The sequence below is a fragment of the Paramisgurnus dabryanus genome, chromosome 23, assembly GCF_030506205.2.
Source record: "Paramisgurnus dabryanus chromosome 23, PD_genome_1.1, whole genome shotgun sequence".
Classification (NCBI taxonomy): Eukaryota; Metazoa; Chordata; class Actinopteri; order Cypriniformes; family Cobitidae; genus Paramisgurnus; species Paramisgurnus dabryanus.
This window is the reverse complement of record NC_133359.1, coordinates 3,191,544-3,203,819: the sequence shown is the minus strand read 5'-3', so window position 1 is coordinate 3,203,819 and position 12,276 is coordinate 3,191,544. Positions and strand designations below refer to the sequence as shown.

General features: G+C 38.9%; 1 protein-coding gene across 3 annotated transcripts in view; it reads left to right on the top strand.

Annotated features, from left to right (window-relative positions):
• myrf (myelin regulatory factor) overlaps nucleotides 1-12,276 on the top strand; it is a 45,973-nt gene that overhangs the window by 29,483 nt on the left and 4,214 nt on the right. For 2 of the 3 annotated variants that reach the window (XM_065277478.1, XM_065277476.1), the window contains exons 4-18: nucleotides 57-118; nucleotides 1,544-1,766; nucleotides 1,845-1,945; nucleotides 3,986-4,100; nucleotides 4,570-4,765; nucleotides 4,836-4,912; nucleotides 4,987-5,097; nucleotides 5,177-5,276; nucleotides 6,004-6,204; nucleotides 6,484-6,592; nucleotides 9,438-9,547; nucleotides 9,622-9,782; nucleotides 9,861-9,933; nucleotides 10,021-10,103; nucleotides 10,191-10,259. In XM_065277478.1, the coding sequence (XP_065133550.1) occupies nucleotides 57-118; nucleotides 1,544-1,766; nucleotides 1,845-1,945; nucleotides 3,986-4,100; nucleotides 4,570-4,765; nucleotides 4,836-4,912; nucleotides 4,987-5,097; nucleotides 5,177-5,276; nucleotides 6,004-6,204; nucleotides 6,484-6,592; nucleotides 9,438-9,547; nucleotides 9,622-9,782; nucleotides 9,861-9,933; nucleotides 10,021-10,103; nucleotides 10,191-10,259 (1,791 nt within the window). The remainder of the gene's footprint in view (nucleotides 1-56; nucleotides 119-1,543; nucleotides 1,767-1,844; nucleotides 1,946-3,985; nucleotides 4,101-4,569; nucleotides 4,766-4,835; nucleotides 4,913-4,986; nucleotides 5,098-5,176; nucleotides 5,277-6,003; nucleotides 6,205-6,483; nucleotides 6,593-9,437; nucleotides 9,548-9,621; nucleotides 9,783-9,860; nucleotides 9,934-10,020; nucleotides 10,104-10,190; nucleotides 10,260-12,276) is intronic. The other variant, XM_065277477.1, reaches the window with a different exon arrangement.

Sequence of the window (12,276 nt, the reverse complement as noted above, 5' to 3'; positions counted from 1 at the left end):
CTCAGAAGAAAAGTACGTAAGTATTATAATTTTTTGTAATGTTATTGTTGTTGTAGAACGCTACCCGAGTCTCCTCCAGACTCCAGCTCAGAGCCATATTCTCCCCAGCAAGCCAACGGTAAGTTCAGTCCACCTGAACAGTTTAAGCTAAAAGTATAGTTCAGTGTTTATATATACGCGAGGGTCTGCGCATGACGCAAATTTCGTCATCAGAATATAACGCGTGCACAGACGCATGTGCATACAGGAGAATGTAGTATGTAGCCCATGAGATACATTGCATTTTGTCGCAATATGCATTCGTTGAGCATCTGTGTACACGTACGAGCCAAATAAACTATGCTTTGCAAAGCTGTGCGTTCGACTGTGCGCTTACATTTGCGTAAGCTAATAATATTAATAATATCTATAGTTCCGTTTTTACGCATACATGAGGGTCTGTGTACATTGCGGGTAATGCAAATTTTGTCATTAGAATATTATGCGCGCACCGCCAGATTTTTATAATCGCACGTTGTTAGTATGCATAACTCGCACATGCAGATAGAGGAAAAAGTAGTATGTAGCCCATTAGATGCATTTCATTTTGTCGCAATACACATGGGTACACATACGAGCCAAATAAACTATGCTTTGCAAAACTGTGCATTCGACTGTGCGCTTACATTTACATAAGATAATAATATTAATAATATTTATAGTTCTGTTTTTACGCATACGTAAGGGTCTGCGTACAATGATGCAAATGTCGTCATCAGAATATTACATGCGCCCCGCCAGATTTTTTTAACGCACGTACCTAGTGTGCTTAGCTCAAACATCTGTGTAAATATACAAGCCAAATACATTTTGCTTTGGAAAGCTGTACATTCGACCTTGTGCTTACATTTGGGTAAGCTAATTATACCAATATTCATAATATCTATAGATCTGTTTTTACGCATACGCGAGGGTCTGCATACAATGCAGGTTACGCAAATTTCTTCATTAGAAATTACGTCAGCGCATCGCCAGATTTTTGTAATCGCACAAACTTTGTATGTGTAACTCGCGCATTGCGCATACTGGAGAATGTAGAAGGTAGCCCAGGAGATGATGGCATTTTGTCGCAATATGCATGCGACGAACATCTGTGTACGTGTATGACCCAAATAAATTATGTTTTCCCAAGCTTACGTTTGACCGTGCGCTTATATTTGTGTAAGCTAATAATATTAATAATAATAATAATAATATCTATAGTTCTGTTTTTACGCATACGCGTGGGTCTGCGTACAATATGCGTGACACAAATTTTGTCATCAGAATACTAGCGTTCGACCACATCCTTACATTCGAGTAAGCTAATAATATTTCATTCGCATACACAAAAAAAACAACTACTGCCTGTTTGCATTGTGTAGAAGCTAATAGTACACTAACGCAAATCACCTTATACCTCTGACAATTTTAGAAAAATAAGGACTTTAAATTTCTAACCTTATTTTTTATATGTAAGTGCCACTTCACTTTGTTTATGTTCTTCTACGCTTTTTTGTCTCAGATCCGCACATGCTTAGAACAATGACGCCTGAGAACATGTGTCACATGACCAGTCCTCCACCTCTTCCCACACACTCCCACTATCCCAGCATGCACCGGGACATGTACCTTAAGCCAGAGCCGGTGATATCACAGTACCCGATCGGTCCAATCAGTGGTGGTACCGGAGACATGCAGCAGGGTCAGATGATACATCAACTCATGCAACATCCACAAGGGCAAGAGTAAGCGAGCGAGCATGAGTCCAGCAATATACATTTTATTTTTTAAATAAATAAAGTTTTTACTTTGTGTCTCTCCAGTGGCATTCCTGTTCATCCGGCAAAGAAGAGGAAACATTCGGACTCACCCAACAATACTTTCAACTCTCAAATACTTACAGGCATCATCAAACAAGAGCCAGGTATACACAAACAGTAAATAAAAAAAAAAAAATACTTTAGCTGGGTTTTTACAAATGCGGCATTTGTAAAAACTCAGCTAAAGTCTTTTTTTTGGTAATTTACTCACGCATGGTCATACAGGTGAAGGCAATATGTAGCCCATGAGATGCATTGCATTTTGTCGCAATACTCATGCGTCGAATAAACAAAGCTGCGCATTTACCTATCCGCTTACATTCGCGTAAGCTAATAATATTCAAATTAATCATATTGTAAGGAGTCCAAATATGACCCCATCCATCCGCTTGGCCCAACGACGGAATCCAAACGGCATGGCCGGTTTATAGCGCATTCGGTCTTTTCCGGTGCTTCCGGTTTTAACATTACGCAACTTTATAATCTGACTCCAAAGATATAAAACGTATTGTAATATGAATCAAATTGATGTAATTTTGGAATTTGGATAAACATTTGACCATTCTATTTACTCATGTTAACATTGGACTCATTCATTCGATTACCAATATCATATCAGCCCACACCGGCCGTTGTGCGGGTTCTGAAACATAAACTCAACCACACCAGAGGTCCTGACTTATATAGCCCTCGTATAGTAATCACAAATATACTCAACTTAGTTAGGGTTAAATAATTAAACTTAACCGCACCAGAGGTCCTGACTTATATAGTCCTCGAATAATCATTACAATTTCCCACAACTTAGTAAGGGTTAAATAATTAGTCTATCCGTGTAACCAGAGGAAATGGTTGAAGCAACTGCCCCATGCTGGCGTGCCCTTAATTATCATTAGAAAATATTATGCAACCCAGCCAACTATATCCAACTTAATACAGAACTCAAAACTATAATTATAGTAGAGATACTGATCAGAGGTCCTGACTTATCATCTGATAGTCCACATATAGTAAAGTAATGGCTGAACCTCTAAGTTCATCGGTATAGACAATTAGCATGAATTTATACCCCGGTCGTAGATTTATGGTGATAAAGGATCTCGTAATACTTATAGTAACTTAGAATAGTTAATGAAACAGAGAAGATAGAATGAATACAAATGTAACAATTTATTTACCAGGTAAGAAAACATAATTCAGAAGCCAATTTACATTCCAATTCGAATACGGAAATCAAACGAAAACCCATTGCATACCTGGTAATGAGATGAAGATCTGGTTACAGATTCCTCAAAGTAAAATAACAATACATGATGCTGTGCCAGGACAGCATCATGGGGGTGCATTTCTCGATATTGAAAGTCCCGCCTAAATCTTCTACACATCTCCTTAAATAACCAGCGAACAAAGCATATAGGAATTTGGTACTGATTGGTTGTTGTAAAAACTAAGGGCTGTCCTTAATCTGTATACAGTGGGTGATTGGTTTATGCTTAGAATGGGAGGTGTCTATCAACATTGAATGAAGTTTCACATATACTTTAACATTGAATTCTGTTGTTATATGAGTGAGACCATTGTAACCACTTGCAATGAGACATTTCAATAGAAAACAAATAAGATACAGATTTTAGATTCTTTGTGCATGTAGCATTTCATATACAGTTTGCTTTGAGAGAAAAAAATACGAATGTATGACACCCTAAAGGTGTGTCTTTGAAACCCAAATGTGTCTCAGTGGGAAGTCCACCGTGAATCGTGGAGAGTGGCTTTCCGGCGCACTCACTTTGCCCCCATGCAGTGTCCTTTGGGGAGGTGCTATCTTATTCAGGAAATTGTCTTACAATATCTATAGATCCGTTTTTACGCACACAAGAGTCTGCGTACAATCCGCATGGCGCAAAGTTCGTCATCAGAATATTATGCGCGCATCGCCAGATTTTTGTAGCCCCCGTACTTAGTATGCGTAGCTCGCACATGTGCATATAGGACAATGTAGTATGTAGCCCATGAGATGCATTGCATTTTGTCGCAAATATGCATGCGTCGAACATCTGTGTACATGTACGAACGATCCAAATAAACTTTTTTTTGGTAATTTACTGTTTGCGTATAATTTACTGCATGTTTGTGTGTTTCTACAGGTTTGATGCAGGACGCAGAAAACTCGTATCTGGATCCAAACTATCAATGCATTAAGTGGCAGCCGCATCAACAGAACAAATGGACTCCGTTATACGACGCCAATGGAAAAGAGCTGTGGGTGTTGTCCTGGTCGCACACACCTCAATGCTTAGATTTATGACAGAGATCAGGGTGAAAGTATGCGAGTTTGTGATGATTTTAATGGGGTACAGGGAGGTATCAGGCATGAGAGAGATGGATGGCAGAGGCCAGGGAATTCCTATGAGGTGAGGTTTGTGTAGGAGTGAGAGCAGAGATTTGGCTTATGAGAGACGAAATAAACGATAAATATGTACAGAGAAAGAGAGAGAGAGATTGGGCAGTAATGGTAGGATTAAATGATGCTTATATTTATTACACGCAGAGGATTTTTATATGATAGGTGTTGCAATAAACCGTGTGTGAGTAATCTTATATGTCATGAATAAAATATGAAATTATTATCGAAACATTCATGTAGGTGTACTTGATTCCTGTATTTTTGTTGTTAGGCAATTGAAAAATGATATAAAGATGATCTCACCATCCTTTTCTCTTTCTCCAGTCCATTGCCGACATACAGAGTGGATGCCGATAAAGGTTTTAACTTCTCATTGGCTGATGATGCGTTCGTGTGTCAGAAGAAGAATCACTTCCAGGTGACCGTGTACATCGGAATGCCGGGAGATCCCAAATATGTGAAGACCAACGAGGGTCTGCAGCCAATCGAATGCTTTTACCTGAAACTCAACGGAGTGAAGGTGAGTCAAGTTTCTAAATGACGTACGAGCGCTATAAACGTTTGCTGACAGCTTTATCTATTTCTTCCAGTTGGAAGCCATGAATCAGTCCATTAACGTTGAACAGTCACAATCTGACCGCAGCAAGAGACCCTTCAAACCAGTGCTGTGAGTTTCATCAGTTTATGTTAAATATAAAAATGTGGATTTTACCTCACTTGTGTTAACTTGCGGTTTTACAGAGTGACATTGCCACCGGAGCAGGTTACAAAGGTAACGGTGGGTCGTCTCCACTTCAGCGAGACTACAGCCAATAACATGAGAAAGAAAGGGAAGCCGAACCCTGACCAGAGGTACGAAATACAAATAATGAGACTTACGAATAAAGAAATAATTTGGGTTATTTACCTACATTTTTCATCGGGTACGCAGGTACTTCATGTTGGTTGTGGCTCTTCAGGCTCACTGTCACAGTCAAAGCTTCACGCTGGCGGCTCAGGTCTCCGAAAGGATCATCGTCAGGGTAACCGCTGTCAGTCTGGTCGTATCTGACCGACCTCCTCCAATCACAGCCTTTCTTTGTCTATCAATTGTCTGATTCTGACGAATCGATATTAATGACTGTCTACTGTATTGTTTATATATTCTGTTTTCGATTTGTATGTCTCTTTTTCAGTATTTGATTTTTTTAACTCTTCCCCGCCATTGATGAATTATCTCGCTTTCCTGACAAGTTTTTACGGTAATCTGTAATTCCGCTATTATTCCCTAGATGCCGCTCTTACCCAATTTATAAAAAACTGAAGCAAAAACTAATTAAATTAATTTTAAACTCCGTGTATGTTTTGATAATCATTCTGAATCTCATTTTGAACAAAATTTCTTCACAAAAATGCACTTATTTTAGCTATTTGCTCAAAATTTGGTCTTTCCCGTTTTGTTTGATTGTTTGAAAGCAGAGGGTCTGTTCTTTCATTCGATATATTTGTATGTTTATATATTTATAGAAGAAAATTTTCCTGGAAGGCATTTTGTGAAACTTTTAGGTGGCGGGGAATGAGTTAATGGTCTTTATGACTCTGATACACATTTCATGATTGCATTATATTTCATTTTCTATACATAATATTTATTTAAAGTTTCATGTTATGTTATTTGAATTTGCATTAACAACTTCCATTCCCAGACACTTGCTCTCATTACTTTTCGATTACTTAGTCCATTTTCTTTCTTTCGGTCTGTTGGTCTGTCTGTCTCAGGCGTCCAATCCGGGTCAGTTTGAGAGCGACAGTGAAGTGTTGTGGCAGAGAGGACAGACGCCGGACTCTGTATATCATCACGGTCGGGTGGGCATCAACACGGACCGCCCCGATGAAGCCCTGGTCGTCCACGGTAACCTGAAGGTCATGGGCTCCCTTGTGCATCCTTCTGATATTAGAGCTAAGGAGAATGTGAAGGAGGTATACATGTGTTTGAAATGACATCATTCATATATATCGCCCTGCTAGTATGCACATACCTGCTAGTAAACCTGCTAGCTAAATCTAATGATGAGATTACATCACATTGATTTCAGTTTTTGACATGATTGTATTTCAAGATTCAAGTTTATATTTTCACACAATGTTCTTTACATTATTTAGAATGATGTTATGTACAAAACAGTCACAATCTCAATCATGGTCATATATTAACCCACCTGTTTTATCTCGCTGCCGTCTTTCTATCTTTGTTTCCAGGTGGATACTACTGATAACCTGAGACGTATCTCTCAGATGAGATTGGTACATTATCAGTACAAACCCGAGTTTGCAGCTACAGTGGGCATCGATGCCACAGCTGAGACTGGTACAGATTATAGATCATTTTGCCATTACAATCAAGTAAAATACATTAAAATTGATCCTTTAAAGTGTGTTAATACTTTCTCCTATCCCAGAGTAAATTCAATAAAAAAATTGCTAGAGTACTTTTTAAATTGTGCATTGTTAAAAGGAGCTTTAGTTTCACTCTTTTAAAGGTGCAGTGTGTAAATTTTAGCAGCATCTAGTGGTAAGGTTGCAAATTGCAACCAACGGCTCAATACACTGCTCACCCCTCGCTTTTGAAACGTATAGAGAAGCAAACATGTCATTGTCAGAGACAACTTAGTAAAAAAAAATTTGTCCATTAAGAGCTTCTGTAGAAACATGGCGGCACAAAATGGCGACCTCCACGTAAGGGGACCCTCTGTGTATGTAGATAAAAACGTCTTATTCTAAGGTAATAAAAATATAAAGGTTCATTATAAAAAGGTCTTTATACACCCCTGATAATATAGTTTTGTATACTATTTTGCATTTCTGTCAAGAAATCCTTCTAAAAATTACACACTGCACCTTTAACCACCAGCGTTTTTTAAAAAAAGTTGCCAGACGGCTCCAACATTTTTTATGATTTTCACAAAAGTTTGATGCCTTCCAGAAAATGTTCTTTAAATATATAAACATACAATATATGAAATGAAATAAACAGACTCTCTGCTTTCAAAGAAAAATTGTTTTTTTTTAAATACCAAATTTTGAGCATTTGAGATAATTTCGTTTATGTGAAGGTCTTTTAATAGAGATCAGATTTAGAACGATGATCACAATGTACACGGAGTTTGAACTGTTTGCCTTAAGGGGATACTTCCCGGGTTTAAGTTAGAGCGCCACCTGGTGGATAATAGTGGAAATAGGGATTGCCGGAAAAACTCATCATTTGGAAGAAAGCATTTTTTTTCAAGTTAACTCGTCAGTGGCAGGAAAAGAGTTAAACACAGCATGAAAGTTGCAAATGTCTTTATTTCCTCATCGTGACATATATCCAGTGAACGGCTTCTAAATTGAGGAAAAATATGTAGGGCGAGACTTTATTTCGTCCATTTGAATCGGATTGGGTCATTGGAAGTTGTGTTGCTAACAAAACATGAGGACGATTAACTGCAGCAAGTCTCCGCCTTCGCGTCATAACTCATAAAAAGAAGTTTCAAAAGAAATTGGAGGTTAACGATTTTGGTTTTGATTAGATTGAGGGCACATGAATTAGAAAGATAAATCATCTATTAAAAACACTACAATATTCCATGAAAAATAAGAATTGACCATTTCGAATTCATAGTGACATTAGTTTTATTTCATAATATACTGCATTATTTTTTCTAGATTATTTTTGAATATTGAAGAAAAAGCAGCCAATGGAAGAACATAATAGATATGAACTCTTATGGCAAGACCTCGAGTAGCTTCTTACGGAGCCCCTAAGGGGACATGGAGCAAAATTAAATAAAGTTTAGTTTCGCATGCGCACGTGAGACTTGTGAGCTTAGTTTAGTTAACTAGTTTCACGTTCGCACGCAAAACTAAACTTTAAAAAAAATTCGGCACATGAAGGTTTCACGTGAGCACTTGAAACTAAACTTTAGATTTATTTACTCCAATGTCACCTTAGGGGCTCGGTAGCTTCTTGATAAAATGCCACACAAATTTTGGGGCAAAGGGAGACATCAGGGTTTCCAAACTGGGATTCACGAACCCCTGGTGGTTTGCGGGAGAATTGCAGGGGGTTTGTAAGTTGACGAAAAATTATTAATTACAGTTAAATCATAAATAAAAAAAATTTAAACTAACAATCAAAAGCATAACACTCAATATTAAACTAACTAACACTAACAAAATATATATATTTTGTTTTTTTCTATAATCTTCATGTCGTGTAACATTTACACAACTCTACAAAATATCAGAAAACTGAGAACACGGACAGATATGTGTAATGTTACAATAAAAGAAAATTACCTGATGAATGTACAGTAAGTAAGGAATAATTGACGACGGGCCGTTGAATTATAAGAAAATAATGCACACCCAAGATGGTTATGCTGCGGGTGTGCATTATTTTTGAATAATTTAAAGGGCTGAAGTCAATTATTTGCCAAATATTTTGAAGTCAATTAATTTTGCTTATACCACAGCTTATATCAAAAATATTTCTCTGGTGCCTATTTTTAAGACATTTTAATGGTTATGTGTGCAGTTATTAAAAAATAATCATCACTCATGAAACATTTCTCAGCCAATCAGAATAAAGCATTCATCAGACCCGTGGTATAACAGGTAATAATAACAATAACTACTATGTAAAATACTACTGATAAAAACTTTAAAATGGATGAAAAATAAATGTTTTTGAAGTTAAACATGCAGATGCGCTATTATAAATATTTACTTAAAATCTCAGGGTTTACTTAAAGTAAATAAAAAAAAACTTTAAAAAAACCCTGCTGTAGATGTAAAACTATAACAAAGTTATGATTTATTTTGGGTGCTTTTAGTAACATCATAATTCCCACAGTTACATTTGTGTTATTCCAAAATTTTACATTTAGGCATTTAGCGGATGCTTTTTTCCAAAGTGACTTACAAAGATTAGGAAACAATAAAAGCGATGTGTCATAGGAAGGCAATAGTACAAAAAGATGCTTATAAGAAGATAAAAGTTTTCACTATTGCGAAACAATACCTATTAAGAGAAAAAGAAAGGTAGTGTTTTTTTTTTTTTTTGAAAAATGAGAAGATAAAGAAGTGCTTTTATTATATATTGAGAAAAAAATATAAATAAAGAATAAGTGTTTCTTTTGACCGGTACTGTATATGTGTGTTTGTGTGTGAAGGGGTGATCGCTCAGGAAGTCCAGCAGATTCTTCCAGAGGCGGTCAAAGACGGAGGAGACGTGGTGTGTGCGAACGGAGAGACCATCCCAAATCTACTGGTTGTCAATAAAGTACGAGCGTGCACATATGTGCATATAAATGCCCATCACAGTCTTGTCACTCACATGTGTGTTTGAATGTGCAGGACCGGATCTTCATGGAGAACGTGGGCGCTGTGAAGGAGCTCTGCAAACTCACCGATAATCTGGAGACTCGAATCGACGAGCTGGAGCGCTGGAGCAGAAAACTGGCCAAACTGCGGCGACTCGACAGTATGAAGAGCTCAGTGAGCGGAGGCACGGTCAGGTGTGTGTTCACACATCAAGTGCAATCTGAAGTCAATACAGATTGAGCTCTAAATAAGTATGCTCTTGATTTTTTCAGCTTGTCAGGAAGTTATTTTAGCAGAACGGGAAGTGGACCACTGAAGAAAAAAGTAGCCAAGCCAGGTAGCAAGGTATGATGTTACACAAGTATCTGTTTATAATTAAACTGATTTGTACAGTGGTTTGTTAGGAGTGTTAAGCATTGTGTGTGTTTTCAGAGGTCTGCTCCAGAGCAAGGCTGTCTCAGTCACAGGTTTATGCAGGGCACCATCCTGGCCCTGGTTATTATAATGGCCTTCAGGTGAGAAAGGAATCATTTCACCCCAAGATATAATACACTGAGAGTAGTTGAGTTCATGTTTCATGTTCATTTTGTCTCGTTCTGTAGTGTCATCTCCATGTCCATCCTCTATGTGCTCAATCTTCAACACCATGGAAGCATAACTGATGTGGAGGGGTATGTAGCTATGTGCACAACACACACACAATCATGCTGACACATGTGCTGACATATACACATGCATACAAACACACAAACAAATTCTTGCATACAAACACATGCTTAGACACTAGGGGCCCTATTTTAACGATCTGAAACGCAAGTGCGAAGCGCAACGCGCAAGTGAGTTTGTGGGCGGATCTTGGGCGCTGTTGCTATTTTCCCGGCGTGAGAAATAACTCTTGCGCCGGGCGCAAATCAATAAGGGGTTGGTCTGAAGTAGGTTCATTATTCATAGGTGTGGTTTGGGCGTAACGTCAAATAAACCAATCAGAACGCTATCCAACATTCCCTTTAAACGCAAGGGCGCAAATTCCATGGCAGGTTACTATCATTATGACGGATTTACCAGGCTCACGCCAGGAGTAGTTCACAGCCGAGGAGACCGACGTTCTTGGAAGAGCAGTCAAAGACAGAGAAGTTATTTTGTATGGGGATAGGAGAAACCCGCCCAAATCAGCGTAGGTTTAACAGGCGTGAGGAAATAGCCACAGTCTCATCAGCTGGCATCCCCATCGTTGCGCCAAGCGCTACAATGATGTCAGGAGACGGGGGAATCCCAAGCTTGCCAGCATAAATCGGGCACGCCGTGTAAGGGAAGGTGGATCTGCCTCCACACAGGACCTGAAGCCAGCAGAGGACATCGCTGCGTCCACCTTCACCGCTGAAAGGGTTTGGGGGCGTTGAAATCGGACCCAAGAAACGCAAGCAAGGTCCAACCCCAAAGTACACTTACCCTGTACAAATCAAGTTCACATACATTAAGGTTTCTTATGAAAACATTTTAATTATTATTTACATAAAATAAACGTTATACAGCCACACAACAAACTTATGAAAATATTTTAATCGTTATTTGCATGAGAATTTTTTAACGCAGCCACACAATAAATAAAAACTATCACCACAATGCTCACCACTATGATTCCCCTTATCTCGTGTATTAATATTTTTTAGTGTAACAATTTATGATTTGGAAAAATAACTTTTGCATCTGTGTAGATTAGATGCAAAGTGTATGCGCGTTGTGCACGCTATACATTATGGTCAAGCATGCGCCCTTAAAATAGCATAATGAACCACGCGCAACGCGCCACTGACTTTAAACTTTTTTTTTCTGGTCAGTGGCGCAATTGTTTTTTGAAACTGCAAAATAGCATCAGGGATGGTTTGCGCCGGAACCGCCCAGGGAGCGCAAGTTTATTCCCTAGTTTGCCGACGTGCGTTTGTGGGGGGAAAACCCGCTGTGCGCCGGTGCAAAATACGAATGATACATGCGTCACTGACAAAGTCAATTGCGCTGGGTGCAAGATAGGGCCCTAGGTCTGCTCGGGTGCAAAGAAATGCACTCAACCTAAATTGACCTGAATCACATTTTACCCGAACCTGACGTGCATAAATATTTTTTTTAAAGAATAACCAACCCAAGCCAAAACCCGAAAAGGACTCAATGCACTCACGCGAGATAGTTTGGGTTGTCTTGGGTCGTTGTCCTGCTCAGTTACTAGGAGTTTCACGCACAACCATTTCTAGGGTTTACAGAGAATGGTGTGAAAAGGGAAAAACATCCAGTGTGCGGCAGTCCTGTGGGTGAAAATGCCTTGTTGATACTAGAGGTCAGAGGAGAAAGGGCCGACTGATTCAAGCTGATAGAAGAGCAACTTTGACTGAAATAACCACTCGTTACAACCGAGGTATGCAGCAAAGCATTTGTGAAGACACAACACGCACAACCTTGAGGCGGATGGGCTACACAGCAGAAGAGGCTACAATTTGCACAAGCTCACCAAAATTGGACAGTTGAAGACTAGAAAAATGTTGCGTAGTCTGTTGAGTCTCAATTTCTGTTGAGACATTCAGATGGTAGAGTCAGAATTTGGCGTAAACAGAATGAGAACATGGATCCATCATGCCTTGTTACCACTGTGCAGACTGGTGGTGTAATGGTGTGAGGGTTTTCTTGGCACACTTTAGG